The sequence below is a fragment of the Oncorhynchus keta genome, chromosome 8, assembly GCF_023373465.1.
Source record: "Oncorhynchus keta strain PuntledgeMale-10-30-2019 chromosome 8, Oket_V2, whole genome shotgun sequence".
In the NCBI taxonomy this organism is placed as follows: Eukaryota; Metazoa; Chordata; class Actinopteri; order Salmoniformes; family Salmonidae; genus Oncorhynchus; species Oncorhynchus keta.
In genome coordinates this window covers 43,714,886-43,728,197 of record NC_068428.1, presented here as the reverse complement: position 1 = coordinate 43,728,197, position 13,312 = coordinate 43,714,886, and the positions used below count along the sequence as shown (strand labels likewise).

Below are 13,312 nucleotides of genomic sequence, written 5' to 3'. Positions count from 1 at the left end.
ATGCGTAGTCACTTTAATTAACTCTACCAACACGTACATACTACCTGAACTAATCGGTGCCCAGCACATTGACTCTGTACCGTAATACCCTGTATATAGCATAGCCCCCACATTGACTCTGTACCGTAATACCCTGTATATAGCATAGCCCCCACATTGACTCTGTACCGTAATACCCTGTATATAGCATAGCCCCCACATTGACTCTGTACCGTAATACCCTGTATATAGCATAGCCCCCACATTGACTCTGTACCGGTACCCCCTGTATATAGCCTCCACATTGACTCGGTACTGGTGCCCCCTGTATATAGTCTCCACATTGACTCTGTACCGGTACCCCCTGTATATAGCCTCCACATTGACTCGGTACTGGTGCCCCCTGTATATAGTCTCCACATTGACTCTGTACCGTAATACCCTGTATATAGCCCCCACATTGACTCTGTACCGTAACACCCTGTATATAGCCTCCACATTGACTCTGTACCGTAATACCCTGTATATAGCCCCCACATTGACTCTGTACCGGTACCCCCTGTATATAGCCTCCACATTGACTCTGTACCGGTACCCCCTGTATATAGCCTCCACATTGACTCTGTACCGACACCCCCCTGTATATAGCCCCCACATTGACTCTGTACCGTAACACCCTGTATATAGCCTCCACATTGACTCTGTACCGTAATACCCTGTATATAGCCCCCACATTGACTCTGTACCGGTACCCCCTGTATATAGCCTCCACATTGACTCTGTACCGGTACCCCCTGTATATAGCCTCCACATTGACTCTGTACCGGCACCCCCCTGTATATAGCCTCCACATTGACTCTGTACCGGTACCCCCTGTATATAGTCTCCACATTGACTCTGTACCGGTAGCCCCTGTATATAGCCTCCACATTGACTCTGTACCGGTACCCCCTGTATATAGCCTCCACATTGACTCGGTACTGGTGCCCCCTGTATATAGTCTCCACATTGACTCTGTACCGTAATACCCTGTATATAGCATAGCCCCCACATTGACTCTGTACCGTAATACCCTGTATATAGCATAGCCCCCACATTGACTCTGTACCGGTACCCCCTGTATATAGCCTCCACATTGACTCGGTACTGGTGCCCACTGTATATAGTCTCCACATTGACTCTGTACCGTAATACCCTGTATATAGCCCCCACATTGACTCTGTACCGTAACACCCTGTATATAGCCTCCACATTGACTCTGTACCGGTACCCCTGTATATAGTCTCCACATTGACTCTGTACCGGTACCCCCTGTATATAGCCCCCACATTGACTCTGTACCGTTACCCCCTGTATATAGCCTCCACATTGAGAGCATTTCAGCATTTCACTGTCAGGTCTACTACACCTGTTGTATTCAGCATTTCACTGTGAGGTCTACTACACCTGTTGTATTCAGCATTTCACTGTGAGGTCTACCTACACCTGTTGTATTCAGCATTTCACTGTAAGGTCTACTACACCTGTTGTATTCAGCATTTCACTGTCAGGTCTACTACACCTGTTGTAATTCAGCATTTCACTGTAAGGTCTACTACACCTGTTGTATTCAGCATTTCACTGTAAGGTCTACTACACCTGTTGTATTCAGCATTTCACTGTCAGGTCTACTACACCTGTTGTATTCAGCATTTCACTGTAAGGTCTACTACACCTGTTGTATTCAGCATTTCACTGTGAGGTCTACTACACCTGTTGTATTCAGCATTTCACTGTAAGGTCTACTACACCTGTTGTATTCAGCATTTCACTGTGAGGTCTACTACACCTGTTGTATTCAGCATTTCACTGTGAGGTCTACTACACCTGTTGTATTCAGCATTTCACTGTGAGGTCTACTACACCTGTTGTATTCAGCATTTCACTGTAAGGTCTACTACACCTGTTGTATTCAGCATTTCACTGTGAGGTCTACTACACCTGTTGTATTCAGCATTTCACTGTCAGGTCTACTACACCTGTTGTATTCAGCATTTCACTGTGAGGTCTACTACACCTGTTGTATTCAGCATTTCACTGTAAGGTCTACTACACCTGTTGTATTCAGCATTTCACTGTGAGGTCTACTACACCTGTTGTATTCAGCATTTCACTGTGAGGTCTACTACACCTGTTGTATTCAGCATTTCACTGTGAGGTCTACTACACCTGTTGTATTCAGCATTTCACTGTAAGGTCTACTACACCTGTTGTATTCAGCATTTCACTGTGAGGTCTACTACACCTGTTGTATTCAGCATTTCACTGTCAGGTCTACTACACCTGTTGTATTCAGCATTTCACTGTAAGGTCTACTACACCTGTTGTATTCAGCATTTCACTGTGAGGTCTACTACACCTGTTGTATTCAGCATTTCACTGTGAGGTCTACTACACCTGTTGTATTCAGCATTTCACTGTAAGGTCTACTACACCTGTTGTATTCAGCATTTCACTGTGAGGTCTACTACACCTGTTGTATTCAGCATTTCACTGTGAGGTCTACTACACCTGTTGTATTCAGCATTTCACTGTGAGGTCTACTACACCTGTTGTATTCAGCATTTCACTGTGAGGTCTACTACACCTGTTGTATTCAGCGCATGTGACTAATAAAATGAGATTTGGTTTTTAAAAGGCGGCACTGTCCTCAAGGCAGAAAAAAAGTAGACAACATTCAGACAACATTTAGGTGGCTCTAAGCTGCCGCAAAGCTCAAATCTGATCGCGTACTTGATCTCCAGTATGCGGATGACTGAGCTCATGTGAAACAAACCCCCAGAAGCTGTACAAGCCATCCTCACAGTAGCTGTAAGAGCAGAACGGAGCTGTCTGTTAACCTCCCCAAAACAGAGGTCCTATGTCAGTGGTTATCTGATCCTCCACCCTTAAACAACACATTCTTCATCTCTTCCTCATCTCTTCATCTTCCCTGGCCGTTGTACCACACTTTTTAAATATCTCTCGGGAAGACTAACATCGAACAGGATATCCAGAATCGGATCAAAGAGGCCTCCTCCTCATCCTCATCCTCCTCATCCTCATCCTCATCATCCTCATCATCCTCATCCTCATCCTCATCATCCTCCTCCTCCTCCTCCTCCTCCTTTGGATTCTTAAGGAAGAGGGTGTTTTAAACAACAGGAACCTGCACCTCCACACCAAAGTTACAGTGTGTGTGTATCTACACACACTCCTTTATGGATGTTAAACATGGACAGTCAACAATCAACACTTTTTAAAAACGATTTGAGTCCTTTTCATATAAAATGCCTTTCGACGAATTTTGAGTCCTTTTCACTCAAGAGATAAAATCTGCCTACAGAGATTCAGAGATCCAACAGAGATCCTACACCTGAGATATTCAGAGATTTCAACAGAGATCTACTGACCTGATCCAACAGAGATCCTACAGAGATCCTACAGAGATCCTACAGAGATCCTACAGAGATCCTACAGAGATCCTACAGAGATCCTACAGAGATCCTACAGAGATCCTACAGAGATCCAACAGAGATCCAACAGAGATCCAACTGCAGGAGCATTGAGGAGTTCATCACACACCACCAGCTTGGCTCGGCCAATCAGCACACACCACCAGCTTGGCTCGGCCAATCAGATAGCCCAGGATCGCCTGCCGCGGAAGCTGCTGTATGGACAGCTACAACTGTGCCGTCGCTCTGTAGGTGGGCAGGAAAAAAAATAGTCTGAAGGACCGACTTAAGACATCACTGTGGAAGTGTGGGATGAACCCCGTCTCTGGGGGGGGGGCTGATGGTAGCCTGGCGGAAGCGACAGAGAAGTCATGTGACCATGCCTGCTCCGGCCTCAACGGGACAGGCCTCTGTGTGCTCTGTCTGTGGCAGACTGTGTGCTCTGTCTGTGGCAGACTGTGTGCTCTGTCTGTGGCAGACTGTGTGCTCTGTCTGTGGCAGACTGTGTGCTCTGTCTGTGGCAGACTGTGTGCTCTGTCTGTGGCAGACTGTGTGCTCTGTCCTAGGCAGACTGTGTGCTCTGTCCTAGGCAGACTGTGTGCTCTGTCTGGCCAGACTGTTAAACACTGTGTGCTCTGTCCAGGCAGACTGTGTGCGACTGTGTCCTTTCTATAAACTGCCTTTGCTCTGTCTGTGGCAGACTGTGTGCTCTGTCCCCAGGCAGACTCAAGAGATGCAACAGAGATCCAACAGAGTGCTCTGTCTAGGCAGAGATCCAACTGCAGGAGTGCGCTCTGTCTGTGGCAGACTGTGTGCTCTGTCCAATGGCAGACACACCACCAGACTGTGTGCTCTGTCTGTGGCAGACTGTGTGCTCTGTCTGTGGCAGACTGCTGTGCTCTGTCCTAGGCAGACTGTGTGCTCTGTAGGCAGACTGTGTGCTCTGTCTGTGGCAGACTGTGTGCTCTGTCTGTGGCAGACTGTGTGCTCTGTCTGTGGCAGACTGTGTGCTCTGTCTTTCCAGACTGTGTGCTCTGTCTGTGGCAGACTGTGCTCTGGTTGTCTGTCTGTGGCAGACTGTGTGCTCTGTCTGTGGCAGACTGTGTGCTCTGTGACCAGACCTGCTCCGGTCAGACTGTGTGCTCTGTCTGTGGACTGTGGACTGTGTGCTCTGTCTGTGGCAGACTGTGTGCTCTGTCTGTGGCAGACTGTGTGCTCTGTCTGTGGCAGACTGTGTGCTCTGTCTGTGGCAGACTGTGTGCTCTGTCTGTGGCAGACTGTGTGCTCTGTCTGTGGCAGACTGTGTGCTCTGTCCTAGGCAGACTGTGTGCTCTGTCTGTGGCAGACTGTGTGCTCTGTCTGTGGCAGACTGTGTGCTCTGTCCTAGGCAGACTGTGTGCACTGTGTGCTCTGTCTGTGGCAGACTGTGTGCTCTGTCCTAGGCAGACTGTGTGCTCTGTCCTAGGCAGACTGTGTGCTCTGTCCTAGGCAGACTGTGTGCTCTGTCCTAGGCAGACTGTGTGCTCTGTCCTAGGCAGACTGTGTGCTCTGTCCTAGGCAGACTGTGTGCTCTGTCCTAGGCAGACTGTGTGCTCTGTCCTAGGCAGACTGTGTGCTCTGTCCTAGGCAGACTGTGTGCTCTGTCTGTGGCAGACTGTGTGCTCTGTCCTTGGCAGACTGTGTGCTCTGTCCTAGGCAGACTGTGTGCTCTGTCCTAGGCAGACTGTGTGCTCTGTCCTAGGCAGACTGTGTGCTCTGTCTGTGGCAGACTGTGTGCGTCCACATCGGATGCAATGTACTACCTTAAGCGCGTGTGTGTGTGCGGCCAGCCAGCCACACATTTTGCTGAACTAGCCTGGTTACTCTTCTATTATACTATATTATAATAGGATGTATATTCAGGGTTAGGGTTCCATGTGGAGCCAGGGTTCCGTGTGGAGCCAGGGTTCCGTGTGGAGCCAGGGTTCCGTGTGGAGTCAGGGTTCCGTGTGGAGTCAGGGTTCCGTGTGTCTCTACATCCAGTATAAAGGAAGTTAGAGGTAGTTTAGCGAGCCAATGCTAACTAGCGTTAAAATGGTATCCACGGATTCATCTGACTCTCTGGGGAAGTAAACAAAGGGCTTCATTACCAACATCCCTAAGTATCCCTTTGAGAATAGCTTTCATACCCTGTGTGTGTAATCCTAGTGATGGTAATCGGAGCGTGTCGGTGTGTGAGAGCAGGAGATAAATGGTGTATTTGGCCAATGGTCACAGTCCTGCTCTCCTGTCATACTGATACATACACCTGCATCACTGGGACCTCTTGTTCTCTAACAGCACTCTCTGTCTTCCTCTTCCCCCTCCATCCTCATCCTCCTCTTCCCCCTCCATCCTGCTCCTCCTTTCTGTCCTCCTCTTCCCTCCCCATCCTCCTCCCTGTCCTCCTCTTCCCTCTCCATCCTCCTCCTCCTCCTCCCTGTCCTCGTCTTCCCTCCCCATCCTCCTCCTCCTCCCTCTCCATCGTCCTCCTCTTCCCTCCATCTCCTCTCCTCCTCCTCCTCCCTGTCCTCCTCTTCCCCCTCCATCCTGCTCCTCCTTTCTGTCCTCCTCTTCCCTCTCCATCCTCCTCCTCCTCCCTGTCCTCCTCTTCCCTCTCCATCCTCCTCCTCCTTTCTGTCCTCCTCTTCCCCCTCCATCCTCCTCCTCCTCCCTGTCCTCCTCTTCCCTCTCCATCCTGCTCCTCCTCCCTGTCCTCCTCTTCCCCCTCCATCCTCCTCCTTTCTGTCCTCCTCTTCCCCCTCCATCCTCCTCCTCCTCCCTCCATCCTCCTCCTCTCTTCCATCCTCCTCCTCCTCCCTATCCTCCTCTTCCCCCTCCATCCTCCTCCTTTCTGTCCTCCTCTTCCCCTCCTCCTCCTCCTTCCTGTCCTCCTCTTCCCCTCCATCCTGCTCCTCATTTCTGTCCTGTCCTCCTCTTCCTCCATCCTCCTCCTCTCTTCCCCTGTCCTCCCTCCTCTTCCCCTCCATCCTCCTCCTCCCTGTCCTCCTCTTCCCCCTCCATCCTCCTCCTCCCTGTCCTCCTCTTCCCCCTCCATCCTCCTCCTCCCTGTCCTCCTCTTCCCCCTCCATCCTCCTCCTCCCTGTCCTCCTCTTCCCCCTCCATCCTCCTCCTCCCTGTCCTCCTCTTCCCCCTCCATCCTCCTCCTCCCTGTCCTCCTCTTCCCCCTCCATCCTCCTCCTCCTCCCTGTCCTCCTCTTCCCCCTCCATCCTCCTCCTCCTCCCTGTCCTCCTCTTCCCTCTCCATCCTCCTCCTCCTCCCTGTCCTCCTCTTCCCCCTCCATCCTCCTCCTCCCTGTCCTCCTCTTCCTCCCTCCATCCTCCTCCTTCCTCCCTGTCCTCCCTCTCTCTCCATCCTCCTCCTCCTCCCTGTCCTCCCTCTTCCCTTCCATCCTCCTCCTCCTCCCTTTCTGTCCTCCTCTTCTTCCCCCTCCATCCTCCTCCTCCTCTCTGTCCTCCTCTTTCCTCCATCCTCCTCCTCCTCCCCTGTCCTCCTCTTCCTCTCTCCATCCTCCTCCTCCCTGTCCTCCTCTTCCCTCTCCATCCTCCTCCTCCTCCCTGTCCTCCTCTTCCCCCTCCATCCTCCTCCTCATTCCCTGTCCTCCTCTTCCCCCTCCATCCTCCTCCTCCCTGTCCTCCTCTTCCCCCTCCATCCTCCTCCTCCTTTCTGTCCTCCTCTTCCCCCTCCCTCCTCCTCCTCCTTTCTGTCCTCCTCTTCCCCCTCCATCCTCCTCCTCCTCCCTGTCCTCCTCTTCCCTCTCCATCCTCCTCCTCCTCCCTATCCTCCTCTTCCCCCTCCATCCTCCTCCTTTCTGTCCTCCTCTTCCCCCTCCATCCTCTTCCCCCTCCATCCTGCTCCTCTTTCTCTGCCCTCCCAGGAGTTCTTTGAGAACCCAGCGTTCAGGCCAGATGGGTTGAAGCTGTACCCTACTCTGGTGATCAGGGGTACAGGTCTGTATGAGCTGTGGAAGACCGGTCGCTATAAGAGCTACTCCCCCTCTGCCCTGGTAGATCTAGTGGCACGCATCCTGGCACTGGTGCCACCCTGGACTAGAGTCTACCGCGTCCAGAGGTAGGTGTGTGTGTGTGTGTGTGTGTGTGTGTGTGTGTGTGTGTGTGTGTGTGTGTGTGTGTGTGTGTGTGTGTGTGTGTGTGTGTGTGTGTGTGTGTGTGTGTGTGTGTGCTAGACAGAGCTAGTGTTTACTTGCTTTGACAATGTAAACACGTTTCCAATAAAGCCCCTTTTGAACTGAATTGGGATGTAAAAACAGAAAAGCCCTTTGAGTCAAAATGCAAACTGAGATCTACCGCTCATATACTTATTTTTTATTTTTTACTGAATTTAATAAACATAAGCCTATGCAACAGCAATGAATTAAAAATATTTCTGTAGCTGCATATTGGATATGCTTGAATTGCCTTGCCAATGTTCTTCTCAGACCAAGTTTTTAAATTATATTTTACTTGATGGCCTGAGTCTGAGCGGAGGGGGGAAGCAGGGGTGAGGCTGCCTCTCACCTGACTCACTGTCCTCCCCTCCTCTCTCCCCTCCCTCTCACCTGACTCACCGTCCCTCCTCCCTCTCTCTCCTCCTCTCCTGACTCACTGTCCCTCCCCCTCCCTCTCTCCCCTCCCCTCTCTCCCCTCCCTCCTCCCTCTGCTCCCTCCCTCCCCTCCCTCTCTAAAGCCCCTCCCCTGGGATGTCCCTCCCTCTCTCCCTCTCTCCCCTCCCTCTCTCCCTCCCTAACTCCCTCCTCCCTCTCCCCCTCCCTCTCTCCCTCTCACCTGAATGTCCTCCCCTCCCTCTCTCCCCTCCTCACCTGACTCACCCCTCCTCCCTCTCCTCCCTCTCACCCCCTCCCTCTCTCCCCTCCCTCTTCTCCTCCCCTCCCTAACTCCTCTCCCTCCCCTCCCTCTCACCGGACTCACAGGGGTAACCTCCTCCCTCTCTCCCCTCTCCTGTCTCTCCCCTCCTCTCTCCCTCCTCTCCCCTCCCTCTCTCCCTCCCTCCTCCTCCCTCTCTCCTCCCTCTCTCCTCCCTAACTCCTGTCCTCCTCCCTCTCCCTCCCTCTCTCCCCTCCCTCTCTCCCCTCCCTCTCTCCCCTCCCTCTCTCCCTCCTCCTCCCTCCCTCCCTCCTCCCTCCCCCCTCCCTCTCTCCCCTCCTCTCCTCCTCTCTCCCCTCCCTCCCTCCCTCCCTCTCTCCCTCTCTCCTCCCTCTCTCCCCTCCCTCTCTCCCTCCCTCTCTCCCCTCCCTCCTCCCTCCTCCCTCCCTCTCTCCCTCTCTCCTCCCTCTCTCCCCTCCCTCTCTCCCTCCCTCTCTCCCCCCCTCCTCTCTCCCTCCCTCTCTCCCCTCCCTCTCTCCCCTCCCACCCCTCCCTCTCTCCCCTCCCTCCTCCCTCTCACCCCTCTCTCCCCTCCCTCCCTCTCTCCCCTCCCTCTCTCCCCTCCCTCTCTCCCCTCCCTCTCTCCCCTCCCTCTCACCCCTCCTCCTCCCTCTCTCCCCTCCCTCTCTCCCCTCCCTCTCTCCCCTCCCTCTCTCCCCTCCCTCTCTCCCCTCCCTCTCTCCCCCTCTCTCTCCCCTCCCCTCTCTCCCCTCCCTCTCTCCCTCCCTCTCTCCCTCTCTCCCTCCCTCTCTCCCTCCCTCTCTCCCTCCCTATATCCTCCTCTCCCTCTCCCTCCCTAACTCTCCCCTCCTCCCTCCCCTCCCTCCCCTCCCTCTCTCCCCTCCTCCTCTCTCCCTCCCTCTCTCCCTCCCTCTCTCCCTCCCTCCTCCCTCTCTCCCCCTCCCTAAAAAAATCTCCCTCTCACCTCCCCTCTCTCCTCCCTCTCTCCCCTCCCTCTCTCTCCCCTCCTCTCCCCTAAATCTCTCCTCCCCCTCCCTCTCCCCTCCCTCTCTCCCCTCCCTCTCTCCCTCCCTCTCTCCCCTCCCTCCTCCCTCTCCCTCCCTCTCTCCCTCCCTCTCTCCCTCCCTCTCTCCCTCTCTCCCCTCCCTCTCTAACTCCCTCTCTAAACCCCTCCCTCTCTCCCCCTCCCTCTCTCCTCCCTCTCTCCCCTCCCTCTCTCCCTCCCCTCTCTCCCTCCCTCCCTCCCCTCTCTCTCCCTCTCTCCCTCCCTCTCTCCCCTCCCTCCCCTAAAAACTCCCTCCTCCCTCCCTCTCTCCCTCCCTCTCTCCCTCCTCTCTCCCCTCCCTCTCCCTCCCCCTCCTCCCTCTCTCCCTCCCTCTCTCCCCTCCCTCTCTCCCCTCCCTCCTCCCTCTCTCCCTCCCTCTCTCCCTCCCTCTCTCCCCTCCCTCCTCTCCTCTCTCCCCTCCCTCTCCCTCTCTCCCCTCCCTCCCCTCCCTCTCTCCTCCCTCTCTCCCCTCCCTCTCTCCCTCCCTCTCTCCCCTCCCTCTCTCCCCTCCCTCTCTCCCCTCCCTCTCTCCCTCCCCTCTCCCTCCCTCTCTCCCCTCCCTCTCTCCCTCCCCTCCCTCCCTCTCTCCCCTCCCTCTCTCCCTCCCCTCCCTCTCTCCCCTCCTCTCTCCCCTCCCTAACTCCCTCCCTCTCTCCCTCCCTCCCTCCCTCTCTCCCTCCCTCTCTCCCTCCCTCTCTCCCCCTCCTCCCTCCCCTCTCCCCTCCCTCCTCCCTCTCTCCCCTCCCTCTCTCCCCTCCCTCTCTCCCCTCCCTCCTCCCCTCCCTCTCTCCCTCCCTCTCTCCCCCCCTCCTCCCTCTCTCCCCTCCCTCTCTCCTCTCCCTCTCCCCTCCCCTCTCCCTCCCCTCCCTCTCCCCTCTCTCCCCTCCCCTCTCCCCTCTCTCCCCTCCCTCTCTCCCCTCCCTCCTCCCTCCCCCTCCCTCCCTCTCTCCCTCCCTCTCCTCCCCTCCCCCTCCCTAACTCCTCCCCTCCCTCTCTCCCCTCCCTCTCTCCCCTCCCTCTCTCCCCCTCCCTCTCTCCCCTCCCTCTCTCCTCCCCCTCCCCCTCCCTCTCTCCCTCCCTCTCTCCCCTCCCTCTCTCCCCTCCCTCTCTCCCTCCCTCTCTCCCCCTCCCCTCCCCTCCCCTCCCCCTCCCTCCCTCCCCTCCCTCTCTCCCTCCCTCCCTCCCTCTCCCCTCCCTCTCTCCTCCCTCCCCTCCCTCCCTCCCTCTCTCCCTCCCTCTCTCCCCTCCCTCTCTCCCCTCCCTCTCTCCCTCCCTCCCCTCCCTCTAACTCCCTCTCTCCCTCCCTCCTCCCCTCCCTAACTCCCTCTCTCCCCTCCCTCTCTCCCCTCCCTAACTCCCCTAAATCCTCCTCCCCTCCCTCCTCCCCTCCCTAACTCCCTCTCTCCCCTCCCTCTCTCCCCTCCCTAACTCCTCTCCTCTCCCCTCCCCCTCTCTCCCTCCCTCCCTCCCCTCCCCTCCCTCTCTCCCTCCCTCCTCCCTCTCTCCCCTCCCTCCTCCCTCTCTCCCCTCCCTCTCTCCCTCCCTCTCTCCCCTCCCCTCCCTCTCTCCCCTCCCTCTCTCCCCTCCCTCTCCCCCCTCCCTCTCTCCCTCCCTCTCTCCCTCTCTCCCTCCCTCTCTCCCCTCCCTAACTCCCTCTCTCCCCTCCCTCTCTCCCCTCCCTCTCTCCCCTCCCTCTCTCCCCTCCCTCTCTCCCCTCCCTCTCCCCTCCCTCTCTCCTCCCTCTCTCCCCCCCTCCCCCTCCCTCTCTCCCCTCCCTCTCCCCTCCCCTCTCCCCTCCCTCTCTCCCCTCCCTCTCTCCCCTCCTCTCTCCCCTCCCTCCTCCCTCTCTCCCCTCCCTCTCTCCCCTCCCTCTCTCCCTCCCTCCCTCCCCCTCCCTCTCTCCTCCCTCTCTCCCCTCCCTCTCTCCCCTCCCTCTCTCCCTCCCTCTCTCCTCCCTCTCTCCTCCTCTCTCTCCCTCCCTCTAAAAATCCCCTCTCCCCTCCCTCTCTCCCCTCCCGTGTCCCCCTCTCTCCCCTCCCTCTCACCCCTCCCTCTCTCCCCTCCCTAACTCCCCTCCTAACTCCCCTCCCTCTCTCCCCCTCCCTCTCTCCCTCCCTCTCTCCCCTCCCTCTATCCCTCCCTCCCTAACTCCCCTCCTAATCTCCCTCCCTCTCTCCCTCTCCTCCCTCCCCCCCTCCCTCTCTCCCCTCCCCTCTCTCCACTCCCTCTCTCCCTCCCTCTCTCCCTCCCTCTCTCCCCTCCCTCCCTCCCTCTCTCCCCTCCCTCTCTCCCTCCTCCTCCCTCCTCCCCTCCCTCTCTCCCTCCCTAACTCCCTCTCCCCTCCCTAACTCCCTCTGGAACCCCTCCCTCTCTCCCCTCCTCCTCCTCCCTCTCTCCCTTTGCCCTCCCCTCCCTCCCTCAGGAAGGCTCCCTCTTTCCTCCCTCACTCCCTCTCTCCCCTCCCTCCTCCCTCTCTCCCTCCCTCTCTCCCTCCCTCCCCTCCTCTCTCTCCCTCCCTCTCTCCCCTCCCTCTCTCCCCTCTCTCCCCTCTCCCTCCCTCTCTCCCTCCCTCTCTCCCCTCCTCCTCCCTCTCTCCCTCCCTCTCTCCCCTCCCTCTCTCCCCTCCCTCTCCCCTCCCTCTCTCCCTCCCTCCTCCTCCCTCTCTCCCTCCCTCTCCCTCCCTCTCTCCCCTCCCTCTCTCCCTCCCTCACTCCCTCTCTCCCTCCCTCCTCCCTCCTCTCCTCCCTCACTCCCTCTCTCCCTCCCCTCCCCTCTCCTCCCTCCCCTCACTCCCTCTCCCCCCCTCCCTCTCTCCCTCCCCTCTCTCCCCTCTGGCCCTCCCTCTCTCCCCTCCCTCCCTCCCCTCCCTCTCTCCCCTCCCCCTCCCTCTCTCCTCCCCTCTCTCTCCCTCCCTCTCTCCCCTCCTCCTCCCTCTCCCCTCCCTCTCTCCTCCCTCTCTCCCCTCCTCCCTCTCTCCCCTCCCTCTCTCCCTCCCTCTCTCCCCCCCCTCTCTCCCTCCCTAACTCCCCTCCCTAACTCCCTCCCTAACTCCCCCCTCTCTCCCCTCCCTCTCTCCCCTCCCTCTCTCTCCCTCCCTCTCCCCTCCCTCTCCCCTCCCTAACTCCCCTCCCTAACTCCCCTCCCTAACTCCCCCCTCCTCTCTCCCCTCCCTCTCTCCCCTCCCTCTCTCCCCTCCCTCTCTCCCTCCCCTCTCCCTCCCTCTCCCCCTCCCTCTCTCTCCCTCCCTCCTCTCCCCTCCCTCTCTCCCTCCCTCCTCCTCTCCCTCCTCCCTCCCCTCTCCCCTCCCTCTCTCCCCTCCCTCTCTCCCTCCCTCCCTCCCTCCTCTCTCCCTCCCTCTCTCCCCTCCCTCTCTCCCTCCTCTCTCTCCCCTCTCCCTCTCTCCCCCCTCTCTAACTCCCTCCCTCTCCCCTCCCTCTCTCCCTCCCTCTCTCCCTCCCTCCCTCCCTCCCTCTCTCCCCTCCCTCCCTCCCCTCTCTCCCTCCCTCTCTCCCCTCCCTCTCTCCCCTCCCTCTCTCCCCTCCCTCTCTCCCCTCCCTCTCTCCCCTAACTCCCTCTCTCCCCTCCGCTGAGAAAAGGGGGGACAGTCATCTTGCTGCCTGCACCAATTCCTATTTATCTTATGACCAGAGACAGTGAAATACACTACCTGACCAAAAGTATGTGGACACCTGCTTGTGGAACATCTCATTACAAAATAATGGGCATTAATATGGAGTTGGTCCCCCCTCCCCCCTTTGCTGCTGTAACAGCCTCCACTCTCCAGGGAAGGCTTTCCACTTTCCATTGCTGCGGGGACTTGCTTCCATTCAGCCACGAGAGTTAGTGAGGTGGGCCCAGATGTTGGGGCGATTAGCCTTTAGTCACAGTCGGTGTTCCAATTCATCCCAAAGGTGTTCGATGGGGTTGAGGT

At 57.1% G+C, this 13,312-nt stretch overlaps 1 protein-coding gene across 1 annotated transcript in view; it reads left to right on the top strand.

Annotated features, from left to right (window-relative positions):
* Positions 1 to 13,312, top strand: part of elp3 (elongator acetyltransferase complex subunit 3) — a 38,722-nt gene that overhangs the window by 15,939 nt on the left and 9,471 nt on the right. The window contains exon 10 of the mRNA XM_052524338.1: positions 7,370 to 7,563. Coding sequence (XP_052380298.1) covers positions 7,370 to 7,563 — 194 coding nt within the window. The remainder of the gene's footprint in view (positions 1 to 7,369; positions 7,564 to 13,312) is intronic.